Raw genomic sequence first — 13224 nt, forward strand, 5'->3', positions numbered from 1 at the left:
TTTTTTTTTTTTGAGACAGAGTCTCACTCTGTTGCCCAGGCTGTAGTGCAGTGACATGATCTCGGTCACTGCAACCTCTGCCTCCCAGGTTCAAGCAATTCTCCTACCTCAGCCTCCCAAGTAGCTGGGATTACAGGCGAGCTCCACCACACCAGGTAATTTTTTTTTTTTTGTATTTTTAGTAGAGACAGGGTTGCTTAATAGCGTATAATGTGTCAAAAACCATCACTGTGTGCCTGCTGGTAGGCTTCATCCCTCTCTGCCAACTAAAGAGGGTTTGTAGAAGTCTGCTCTACCGAGGGTGCTGGCATCATCAGACTAGCTCTGATAGGGTCTAGAGTAGGGCTGGGAGTGGGGAGAGTCTGTGAGAGAAATGGAAGGAATATAGTTTGAACAATAAGAGCTAACATTTATCGTTTACTGTATGCACACAAATCAGTAGCTACTTATTATCTCCATTTTAGGAAAAAAAAAGGTAGAGAGAACACAAGTCACACATCCAAGGTCGCACAGATAGTCAGCGGCAATGCTGGGGTGTGAGCCCTGCCCATCCGGCCCTGGCCCCACGCCCTTGACGGTCTGCTCCTGAGCCACTTCTAGGTTAAGAGCTACTGCCACAATTACGCGTCTCCTTCATGGTGTTAAAGGGCTGCAGGTAAAGAGTGTCCTGCTGTGATGGAGTTTCATATGTCATCCACAAATTCAACTTGCCTGGAAGCAGTTTTATTAGGAAGTGATATAATTTCTTGAGTTTCTTCTTTGTGCCAGATGCTAAGGAAATTGTGAAGCTATGATGCCCACATATGAACACAAATGCGTTATCGTCAGAAAGGCGTCATAAATGGAATGCTAGCAAAGCCACAGTGGATTTCAGAGATGGAGTAAGTAGTCGTGGTTGGATAGGAGAAGAGGGATCAGAGTTGGCTTCCGCATGAGCATTCCAGCCTGGCTTATGTGTATTTTCATTCCGTATTTCTTCTGGAATATTCCAAATGTGTTCATTCATTTTTAAAACAAATTTTCGAATGTAAAGTAGCATTTCACTTATTCTAGAAATATTGATCAAGTATCTACTTCATGCCAGGACATGTCATGGACAAAGGGAATAGATGGTGAACAAGACATAATTCTGCCTGGGTGAACTTTCTTGTTTGCTCCAAAATGATCTTACAAGCATCACCGCATAACATCCCCTAAGTCTGGTCTGTTGAGATTTGGCAATTCCGGGGCAGGCAGTGGTAAGGAACATAGGCTCTTGCATGAGAATACCTGGGGTTGAAAACCAGTTCTGATTCTTCCTCACAGCGGTGATGTTGGGTGCGTTATTCTCCTTCCTTCCATTTCCTCTCTAGTAAAAAGTTGCTAATACTATCTATTTTCTAGGGTTCACGTGCTTCACTGCCTGGCCTCTGGTGCATGTTTGCAATGTTCATAATCTGTATCGCTGTCCTTTGCATTATTCCAGGAGACCAGGGGCTCACAATATGAGCTAATATTTATAATTTACTATATGCACATAAATTGGCATTTTCTATTGTCTCCATTTTTTTTGGAATGACAGTCAAAGTCCAAAATTTCCAAACAGAAGACAACTAGTCCTGCAGTCCCAATTCCGTGGCAGGAGGCCAACTGCAACCCCTTCCCGGAGTCCCTCCACCTTCCAGCTATGTCTCACCAGGCTGCTAAGGCTCAATCCAGTGGCCAGTGCTAGAGTCTGGGTGACCCCACAGCAAGCAACTTGAAGGCAGTCACCAAGTCCTGGTCCTGGCTCCAGTTCCGTGACTAGGAGGGCTCCCCTTTCTCCTGCCACTCTGCCCTCTCCCCAGCATTGCCCTTCTCATCTCTTCTCTCTTTCTTTGCTCTGCATTCCCCGTTCCTCACCTTCAGTGTTGCTGGCTGGAATGGCCTTCAGGACCAGCCCAGTGGCCCGCAGGGAAACAGTGACCTCTCGGGGCCGGTGGCTGAGCAAGGCCTGAGGAGGGGGATTGAGGAACAGGTGGAGGTCCTCAGGACATACCCTTTCCCCAGCATCCCCACATCCACAGTCTTGCCTCTCTCCCCTGTTTTCCACCCCCGCCGTGAGAGTCTTTTTTTTTTTTTTTTTGAGCCAGGGGGGTCTCACTGTGTTGCCCAGGCTGGTCTTGAACTCCTGGGCTCAAGTGATCCTCCTGCCTCAGCCTCCCAAAGCGCTGGGATTCCAGGCATGAGCCACTGTGCCAGATCCTGTTTTGTCTATGTCACTAAGGTCCCATAAGGGCTAGCAGATAAAGGCTTACAGCACTCCTAGCCCTAGAGAGTATGTTTAGCCTTCCAGACCCCAAAGAATAAATCTCCAGTGAAATCAGTTCAACCCTCTGGTCAGCTAGCGAGGAAGATATTTTTTAGCAAGCGGTCAGCCCCCTTGTTCCTTAAATCAGATCACCTCCTGGTCTACATGTAAGGCCAACTTAACCCACCCATCCCTGCAAAACTCCCTGAAGGCTGGGGAACTCTGCGGACAGCTTCAAGAAAAGGGGCAGAAGCTTCCTTTGGCTCTGTCTGCTTCCCTGCTTGTCCCGGAGGCCTGCTCCCTCCAGCTGTACCTCTTGGCCATCTACTGACCACATCCATGCACACTGACCTTCTGGTAGCACAGGGAGAGCTCTGCCCCTGCACCCTCAGCCACGCCTCTCCTCCTGGGTGAAAAGCTATCTGTGGGAAGATGAGAAGAGGCTTGAGGTGGAGGTTCCCAGGCCTCTCGCCCTGACTTCCCCACCTCTCTGAGGGCAGGAGCTGAGCTGCTGGGTTTACCCATCCATCCATCTCCCTGGATGGAAAGGTGACACCTCAGGGAGCCAGGCTGCCTTTCAGTCTTGTGGGGGTTGGAGGAGATCAAGGGCAACCTTGGCATTTAGCAGAGGTAGAGAACAGAGCAGGGACAAGCACTGAGGGTGTGGGCGTGCAGGCATCATCAGGTGAGAGGTGGAAGGATGAGAGTTTGGAGAAGCTGAGTCAGGGTGACCTTTGGGAAAAGGGAGGCAGATGCTTACCTTTGGGGAATTTAGAATCTTGGATCTTCACCTTCAGCTCAATGAGGAAAATGTCCTCAGTAGGGTCTTGGCTCAGGTCACTGAAGAAGATCTGGAGAGAGGAAGGGAGGGTGGCATTTCCTGGTGTGATTTCCAAATCACTCTATCCCTGATTTCCAGAGATCCAGGGCCATGGAGAACCCTTCCACATAAAGAAGACCTACTTCTTGGATTTGAGGTCTCGAAGTTAATAATGATCTGATTCATTTAGAGATGAAGAAGGCAACGTTAATAACCAAGAGCATCTGGGTGTGTTCATGATTGGTAGCCTGGTGACCAGTGTTTCCCCAGAGCCTGGGTATTTAATCTGTGGGGTCCTGGGGTTCCTTGGAGCCTCCAGTGGGATGCTTACCTTGACTGTGTAGATCTGGAAATAGATGGGTTGGGTGCCCATGCGGACATAGTAGGTGATGACGTCTAGGATGAAGGGGTCCACAGTCCGGGATGTGTCCAGGGAAGGAGGCTGTGATGGAGACAGGGAATGTCTTCACCATCTCCCCCAAGGCCACTGTGGGAGATGCCATTTTCTTCAGAGAGAAACTTCAAGCCCCTACATCTCTGGGATGCACTAACCCAATGTGTCCTTCAACACATTCCAAACCTTTCCTACCACCGAATTTCCACTCCCAGTCAAAATATTCCTGTCCAGAGCCCTGCCTCCCTAGGGAATCTGACTCATTTCAATTCTACAGAGACTACTGAGCAATGCTATGTGTGAGGCACTGTGCTTAGTGATTGGGGGAGACAAGATGCTGGAGAGTGAAGCTAATGAGAGAGCCAGGACTGGGTTCTAGGCTTGGATCGGCTACTTGCCATTGGCCAAGCAGGCGTGGGCAAGTTATTCAAACTCTTTGAGGTCCGAGTGTCCTTCTAGAGAAAATGAGAGGTTGAACCAGATGATCTGATGTCTCTTTCAGCTCTGGTGGTCTCTGCATCTATTAATAAACTAGTTGGCTGAGTGTGGTGGCTCAACACCTGTAATCTCAACACTTTGGGAGGCTGAGGTGGGCGGGTCACCGGAGGTCAGGAGTTTGAGACCAGCTTGACCAACATGGAGAAACCTCGTCTCTACTAAAAATACAAAATTAGCCAGATGTGGTGGCACATTCCTGTAATCCCAGCTACTCAAGAGGCTAAGGCAGGAGAATCGTTTGAATCCAGGAGGCGGAAGTTGCGGTGAGCCAAGATTGTGCCATTGCACTCCAGCCTGGGCAACAAGAGCGAAACTCCATCTCAAAATAAAATAAAATAATTCAGGTGTGTGTGTTATTGGGAATGGACTATGCCTCTTGTCCTCCAGTCCTTCCCTGGTCCCATATGATGATAAAGCATAGTGACTGGCTTTTCAGAACATCTACACAGAATGCGATAGTGTCAGGGCTAGAAGGAAGCTCAGAGTTGATCTCATCCAACTCATATCCGATCCTATAAGACCTCTTCTGACTCTCACATCTGGTGTACTGAAATATCGTTCCTTTCGAAAGGGTCACACTGAGGAGCTATGAACATAGTCTAATAATGCTGTCGTTGCTCATAATGTTTCTGGTCTCTTCATGTGGAAATCGCTTTTGGAGTAAGCATAGGGCCATTCAAATTGTTAATTACAAGGAGAAGGGGAAAACCAAAGCCTTACAGTGTCCTGGTAGAGAAAAATAGCTACCAGCAAACGAGCACCAATGGGGCCTGCATCAAACGTTCCCACTGCAATAGCCTCCAAGTTTCAAGGAAAAAGTATTTTAATACCCAGCTAAATGGTCTTTGTGTGTATGCAAAGACATTTTTGGATCAGGTATAAGCCAGAAAATGTGCACCCCTAAATATCCTTATTTGAATAAAATATGTAAGAAGACACCCTCATCAGTCAAATGACAAAGCAAAATGGAGAGCTCAGTAAAGTGGCAAGTTAAAAAACAGATATGTAAAAGTGGTAAATTAATGTTATATTTTTTACCGCAATTTTTAGAACTAAAATAAATAAATGTGTATAAATCAATAGCTTCCTTTTATATTAGCAGCAGGCACTACCCAAATATAATGGGATAAAGATACCATTCGCAATAGTAAGAAACACTATCACACACAAGTAATAAATTTAGTGAGAATTGGACAGAAGCTGTATGATGCAAACTTTACACTTATACTGAGGGATATATAAGGACACTTGGACAAATGAAGAGCTATACCATGCTCCTAGAGAGAAAAACTCAATATGCGAAAGATGCTAATTCTCCCCAAATTTCAATCGAAATCCAATAGAATTAAAAATAATAACAAAAACAAAACTTGAAATTCTAAAGTTTATCAGGAAGATAAATAAGCATATTCTGAAAAGTTTTGAAAAAGAAGAATAATGGGGTAGGCAGGCTTCTATAGCCAGATATTAAAATATCAAAAGGCTCATTTGTACAGAAATGAATAAATCAATGAAAGAATAGGTATGTACTAAATACTTACAAGCACATGTAAGGATCACGTACTAAATACAAGCACATGATCACGTACTAAATACAAGCACATGTAAGTATTTAGCAAATGATAAAAGTGACATTTCAAATTGCTGCAGCAAGATGGTTTATGCAAAATAGCTTTAGGACAACTAGCTCAACATTTGGAAAAAATAAAATGACATACTTCACACTAAACACTAAAATTAATTGCAGATAGGCAACTTATTAAATGTAAAAATTGAGACATGGAAAGTGTTAGAGTAAATTATCAGTGAACATTTATTTAAGCTTTTGGAAGCATGACTCCAAAGGCAGAAACTGTAAAGAATAAAAGTGCTATGTCTGACTATACCCAAGTATTAAACTTCCACAAGTCAAAAAGTGGATAGGCAAGTTACAATCATGGGAAAAAAATCTGCAACATATGTGACGACAAAAAGTGTAAAATTCTTTTACTATATAAAAGCCCTTCCAAATCAGCAAAAGATGAGTTCCCTCCCCACTGCCAGCCACGGTTGGGGTATGGCAGTGTGGGTTTGTGGTTAGGAGAGGCTGCTCTGGAGTCAAGCTGCCTGGTTCCAACTGGCACTCCACCACTCATTTTGTGACTTCAGGCAAGATACCTAATCTCTTTGTGCCTCAGCTGCTCTATCTGTAAAACGGGGCTATGGTGACAGTGGTACCTACCAACAGGGGCACCTGCCTCTGAGCTGCTGTGGGAATTAAATGAGCTGCCCTGTGTGTAAGTGTTTAGAACAGTGCCTGGTGTAGCATCAGTGCTCAGGAAACATCAGCTGTTATAATCATTGAAAAATGATCCATTCCACTATAAAGACACATGCGCACGTATGTTTATTGTGGCACTATTTACAATAGCAGAGACTTGGAACCAACCCAAATGCCCATCAGTGATAGACAGGATAGAGAAATTGTGGCACATATACACCATGGAATACTATGCAGCCATAAAAAAGAGTGAGTTAATGTCCTTTTCAGGGACATGGTGAAGCTGGAAACCATCATTCTCAGCAAACTAACATAGGAACAGAAAACCAAACACCACATGTTCTCACTCATAAGTGGGAGCTGAACAATGAGAACACATGGACACAGGGAGTGGAACATCACCCACCGGGGCTTGTCTGAGGGTTGGGGGCAAGGGAAGGGAGAGCATTAGGATAAATACCTAATGCATGCGGGTCTTAAAACCTAGATGAGGGGTTGATGGGTGCAGCAAACCACCACGGCACATGTATACCTGTGTAACAAACCTGCACGTTCTGCACATGTATCCCAGAATGTGAAGTAAAATAAAAATAAATAAATAAATAATAAAAAAAGAAAAAGGATCACAGGAAGCTCACACAAGAAGGAGTATAACTGCCCTACACACTTACGAAAGAATATTTTACTTCATCTTTTCCACGGTGCTCTGGTCCAAAGTACGTGCCTGATAAGTGTCCCGAGTGAGTTCAAAGCCACTATCTGGTTAGGGCCCCTCTCTTGAATTCCCTTCCTGTCTCATCCCACCCGACTCTTAAGGTCAAAGGTCAAGTGCAGCAGCAAAAATATAGCCCCCTCTCACCCCCACTTCGCCCTCACTGCCTATTTGGGCTCCTCCGTTCTCCCCTCTGCCCAGACCCCGCTCCCGTCCCTCTCTCCCTCCCTGGTACCCTCACCCTCCCCTACCATCTCAGCCAGCTTGTGGATGGCGGGGCACAGCGTGTTGACATTGCTCTGGTACCACGGGTCTACGCGGCCCAGGAACGTGGCCAGCTCTCCCAGCTCCTGCTGCCTGGATGCTGCAGGCTTCTGGGGGAAAGGGGATGGGGCAGACCCGTCAGGCCCTCTCTCCAGCTCTGCCTTCCAGCTGCCATCATCCTAGGCTGTGTGAATATGGTCAAGTCATTTAACCTCTTGGGGCCCAAATTTCCGCATGTGAAGACACATCGTTGTTCTGTTTTATAAACTCAGATGAAGCTAGAATATCTTTTGCTGAGATTCACTCAGCAGGGACATTGAAAAATGATCACCGACTTTAAAAGGGGAGAGACAAGTACGGCTTTGACCTTACTGCTTCCGAATAGGAAGTGGAGTGTGCAGTAGGAAGTAAGAACTGCAAGTGTGGCTCTGTCCCCCCAACTAGATCAATGGACTTCACTGCTTGAAATTTCCTTTCATGTCATACCAGAAAGTGTGGGGGGTGTGTCTGAGAGAGGGGAGGGAAGGACAGAGAGAGAGAGAGAGCCCTGTGTTTGAGAAGTTTGCAACTAATTCCATTACCTACAAAAACAAAACAAATATCAGCAGCAAGCAGGCTGCCATCGAGAGAGACCCAATCTCTGGCCACATTCAGCCCCCAGAGCATGTCTGCAGCCTCTGAAATAGAAGACTGCTGAGCTCTCTCTCCCGTCTCCACATTCTAAGGATGCTTATTCTAGTCCCTGAGCCGGGGATGTGGGGGATGCCGGGCTGCAGGTGTGTCCCTGCCCAGCCTGCCCTGTCTCTGCCCCGCCACCGCCTCCCCGCGGTCCAGTCACCTCAGGCGCCAGCACAGGGATGTAGTAGAGCTGCAGGCTGAGTCTGGGAGTGAGGCAGAACTTCTGGGTCTCCCGTTTCCTAGCAATGGGCAGCAAAGCAGAGGAGGTTGGGGCGGGGCTTGGCTTCAAACAGACTCGGCTCTGCTATTTGTTATCTCTTGACCTTGGGCAATTTGTGTCATCTTTCTGAGCCTCTGCTTTCTCATCTACAAAATGGGTACAGTAATGTCTCCCTTGCAGGATGGTGATGACGGTTCACGGAGCTAACGAACACAAAGCAGGGATTGCGGTGCTCTGTGACTGCTGTGGGCACTGTGCGGCATCCTCCTCCGCCCCACCCTGGCCTCTGACTCCTGACCCTCTTTTGCCACCCTGTGATCCTTCACCAGCCCATGCCAGGCCCACCTGTGCCCCTGACCAGCATCCGCCCCCAGCCCCCATCTCGGGGCCCCACCTGAGTCTGTGGTAGGCCTGGGCCAGGCGCCCCAGCATCCTGTCGTCTCCCAGCACAAGTACCCGGGCTGTGTGCAGCCGGGAGATGCCGGGCAGCATTTCCCCATCCCCACCGGGCCTGCCTGTCCTCCGGTGCAGCGGGGGCCCGTCCCAGCTGCCAGGCATCAAGAAGTCCAGGTGCCATGCACGCTTCTTGATGCCCCCTTTGCGCTGCAGCCCGGCTCGCTCCATCTCAGGGCTGCTGGGTGCAGGCAGCTCATCAGCCCCCGGGGGAAGGTCCCGCTCAATGCCGCTGTCAGTGGACAGCACAGAAACCCGGGCCAACTCCCGGTCTGGCCGGAGGCCCTGCAGATCCAAGACCTCCAAGTCAGCACTGAGGCGCAGCTGGGATCTTGGGCGGAGGAAGAGCACCAGTTCCTTCCCTGGGATGGGGGAATAAAGGCAGTGAGGACACGTGAGGCTGGCAGGGCTACGTTCCTGATTTCAGCCAGCCCTCCTCAGAGGATACACACACACACAGAAACACAGACACACAGACACAAAAGGACACACATATGAACATGCACAGAGACACACACACAGACACAGACACACACAGATGCACACACATACACATGTACAGACAGACATACAGACACACACGTGCACACACAGACACACGTGCACACACACAGACACACTGACATGCATGCATGCATACACAGACACACTGACACACATGCATGCATGCATACACACAGACACACTGACACACACGCATGCACGCATACACACAGACACACACATGCACGCATACACAGACACAGTGACACACACATGCATGCATACACACAGATACACTGACACACGTGTGCACACATACACACAGACACACTAACACACACATGCATACACAGACTCACTGACACACATGCACGCATACACACTGACACACACATGCACACACACACAGACACACTGACACACATGCATGCATACACAGATACACTGAGACACACATGCATGCATACACACAGACACACTGACACACACATACACACACACTGACACACACACATGCATACACAGACACACTGAGACACACACGTGCACATATACACACAGACACACTGACACATGCATGCACACATACACACAGACTCAGACACACACATGTATGCATACACAGACACACGCATGCATGCATACACACACAGACACACTGACACACACATACACACACACACACATACACACAGACACACTGACACACACGCATGCATGCATACACACACACACAGACGCAGACATGTACCACTGTTTCCAGACAGCTGCACGGGCACGTACAGAGCTGCTCCTCGCCGGTCCACAAGTGGAAAGTGATGTAGGGGCTGGGCAGGGGAATGCTTGGTGGCCGCTCCTGGACAAGGTCACCTGCAGAATGGAGCAGGCTGTGGAGGCCATGTAGGAGGCCATGGGCCCCTCCTCTCCCCTCCCCATCCTGCCCAGCTCCTGTGCGGGGTCTTAGAGGGGTGGCAGGGACTCTCTCCTTCACATCTGGTCTGCCTTTCCATCTCTGCCACCAGCAGCCCATCCAGGGCCCAACAGTGCAGCTGTCCCCTCTCTGTCCAGCAATGCTTAGTAGCTACATTTCCTTAAACCTAGCTCAGCCCTTAGGGGGTCTTCACAAACCACTCACAAGGCCTTTTCTGACCTACTGTCCTATGCTGGCCATGCCTTCAGCGCTGTGCAGCCACCAGACTGGCTTTCCTGCTGTTCTTAAAATGCCCTGCCTGCATCCAGATGAGGCAGGAAAGACCCCTGCCCTTTTCAGGGCTGCTTCCAATATCTTGCACGCAGTAGACACTCAGTTAACATTTGCAGCTGTCGGTGATGCTGACGAGAACTCATCAGCAAAGTTTGGGGGCAGCAGGAACCCCAGGCAGTCCAGGGGAGAGACCAAGGCCAGCCCTTCTTCCTGCTCCTCTTTCTAGAATCTTTTCTGACCACTCCAGTGGCCCACGGTGGTCATTCCCTCCAACCACACTTTGTCTGCACACTGGGCACACCTCACATGTGGTCTTAGGATTTGGCTCCGTATTCCCGTTTCACTTCTATATTGCTGTGGCTCCCCACTTATGAGGCTGCAAGCTTCTTAGGGGAGAGCAGCTAGTGTTCACTGAGTACCTACTGCCTGCCAGGCTTTATTCTACTCACCTGGCACACACTGTAATCATTTCTCTGGATCCTGCCAATGGCCCTGGGCAACAGGTGACATTATTATCCTCAATTTACAGGGGAGGAGCCAGGACATAGAGAGGCTGAATAACTGGCCGAAGGTCACATAGTAAATAGCACAGTGAAGACTTGAGCCCAGGCAGCTCAGCTCCAGAGTTCCTGCTCTTACCTACAACACTGTGCTTATAACCACCGCTCCATACTGCCCCCTACAGCCACAGGGGCTTGACGGGGGTGCTGCCTGTCATTAAGATGCACAGGGCTTGGCTGGGCGCGGTGGCTCACGCCTGTAATCCCAGCACTTTGGGAGGCCGAGGGGGGCGGATCACGAGGTCAGGAGATCGCGACCATCCTGGCTAACACGGTAAAACCCTGTCTCTACTAAAAATATACGAAAAAATTAGCCGGGCGTGGTGGCGGGCGCCTGTAGTCCCAGCTACTCGGGAGGCTGAGGCAGGAGAATGGCGTGAACCCGGGAGGCGGAGCTTGCAGTGAGTGGAGATCAAGCCACTGCACTCCAGCCTGGGCAACTGAGCGAGACTCTGTCTCAGAAAAAAACAAAAGATGCACAGGGCTTAGCCAGGTGTGGTGGCGCGTGACTGTGGTCCCAGCTAGTCGGAAGGCTGAGGTGGGAGGATCGCTTAAGCCCAGGAGGTCAAGGCTGCGGTGAGCCATGATCGAGCCACTGCACTCCAGCCTGGGTGACAGAGCGAGACCCTGTCTAAAAAAAAAAAAAAAAAAAAAAAAAAATGCACAGGGCAAGGGCAAGTCTGGGCAGGAGACAGGTGCCCTTGGATATGGCTTGGGGGTGGCCCAGATGGTCTTGTCTCATCCATGCAGAGTCACTGGCGAGTGTTAGCAAGGGGCCTCAAGGGGAGCAAAGCCAGATTGGTCCCAGGGTTTGTCCCAGCTTGGGGCACCGGAGCAGCTTTTTCCATGTGGGATCAGAGGCAGCGTAGAATGTTAAAGCAAAGGAGTGGAAAACTTCGAAGATGGAGTCTTTAGGCAGGGACTATCCTGCCTACCTCACCCAACTGCTGTGGCCTCCACCCAACCTGGGCTGCCAAGTTCAAACCCAGGGCCTGGCACACTAACCTCTTCCAGTGGATTCCAGTCCTTAACCCCATGCCTTATAACGACAGGTGCACGATCAGTGACTGTGCATAACTGGGACAAGCGGGCTGACACATTCCATGATACTTTGAACGACCATGAAATAGGACCCAAATCAGAACCATCCTACAACAGCCAGGAAACACATATTCGAGATGTTTCTCTGGGCTATTTCAGATGCCCCCATCCATATGGGGCTTGCGTCAGGGTAGGCATTATCTTACCTACCTTATGCCTTACAGAAGATAAGGCGTTATCTTACAAATATGCAAATAGGAAGGGTGAGGAATAAAAATCTATGATACCAGATATAAACGATGTTGACTCATCTGCTCTCTTAGATGCTCTGGTCCTTGGATGATCAAATCCTTTCGTTACTACAGCTGAGTGGTGAACTAGACAGCCTGGATTTGTATCTTGGCTTTGCCACTTACTGCCTTGGGTGATCTTGGGTAAGATATTTAACCTCTTTCTAACTCAGTTTTGTCCTCTGTAAAATGGGGATAATAAGTTTCTAGCTTATAAGTTGACTGTGAGGTTTCATTGATTTAATACAGTATAGGCAATATACTTAAATATATGTAAGGTGATTAGAACAGCAACTGGAGTATAGTAGGGGCTCTGTGGGCATCAGTGGTTATCATGACCAAATTCCCTGCCTTCTTTTTTTTTGTTTTGAGATGGAGTCTCACTCTGTCACCCAGGCTGGAGTACAGTGGTGCGATCTCGGCTCACTGCAACCTCCGCCTCCTGGGTTCGAGTGATTCTCCTAACTCAGCATCCCCAGTAGCTGGGACTGCAGGCGCCCACAACCAGGCCCAGCTGAATTTTTTTTTTTTTTTTTTTTTTTTTGAGACTAAACTCTCTACTACTTTAGTAGAGGGTTTCCCCATGTTGGCTAGGCTGGTCTCGAACCCCTGACCTCAGGTGATCCGCCTGCCCCGGCCTCCCAAAATGCTGGGATAACAGGCGTGAGCCACCGCTCCCAGCCTAATTACACGCCTCTTGGTCCCGGTTCTGCCAAGCCCCCCCAGGCTGCCCCCAGTCCCCAGGCTCCTGGGAGTCGGCCAGGCATCCACACAGAGGCAGGTCCAGCACTGCTCTCTGGCGCCCCCTGCGGTGCAGTGAGCTGCCCCCGCGGGACCCTTGCCAAGGACCCGCAACCGCCAGTCGCTTACCACCGCAGCGCCCTGCCGCGGGCCCCAGCAGCGAGCAGTAAATCTCCTCCAGCCTCTCCACGTGTCCCTCGCGGCTCGGGCTGGCCTCGCTGGCCATCTGCTCCACGGCGGCCACCACGGCGTGGAAATAGTGCTCCAGGGTGCGGCGAGGGCTGGCCTGTTGGGGAGGGTCGTCAGATCCTGGGTCTCGGCCCAGCGCCCACGCGCC

General features: G+C 49.5%; 1 protein-coding gene across 2 annotated transcripts in view; it reads right to left on the reverse strand.

The window, feature by feature from the left end:
• PIK3R6 (phosphoinositide-3-kinase regulatory subunit 6) overlaps nucleotides 1–13224 on the reverse strand; it is a 66569-nt gene that overhangs the window by 18352 nt on the left and 34993 nt on the right. For both annotated transcript variants that reach the window (XM_032138893.2, XM_032138897.2), the window contains 9 exons: nucleotides 13017–13173; nucleotides 9835–9921; nucleotides 8510–8930; nucleotides 8056–8134; nucleotides 7205–7327; nucleotides 3421–3531; nucleotides 3030–3120; nucleotides 2621–2691; nucleotides 1882–1972 (listed from right to left, as the gene is read on the reverse strand). In XM_032138893.2, the coding sequence (XP_031994784.1) occupies nucleotides 1882–1972; nucleotides 2621–2691; nucleotides 3030–3120; nucleotides 3421–3531; nucleotides 7205–7327; nucleotides 8056–8134; nucleotides 8510–8930; nucleotides 9835–9921; nucleotides 13017–13173 (1231 nt within the window). The remainder of the gene's footprint in view (nucleotides 1–1881; nucleotides 1973–2620; nucleotides 2692–3029; nucleotides 3121–3420; nucleotides 3532–7204; nucleotides 7328–8055; nucleotides 8135–8509; nucleotides 8931–9834; nucleotides 9922–13016; nucleotides 13174–13224) is intronic.

This window comes from Hylobates moloch, unplaced genomic scaffold, assembly GCF_009828535.3.
Source record: "Hylobates moloch isolate HMO894 unplaced genomic scaffold, HMol_V3 SCAFFOLD_19, whole genome shotgun sequence".
In the NCBI taxonomy this organism is placed as follows: domain Eukaryota; kingdom Metazoa; phylum Chordata; class Mammalia; order Primates; family Hylobatidae; genus Hylobates; species Hylobates moloch.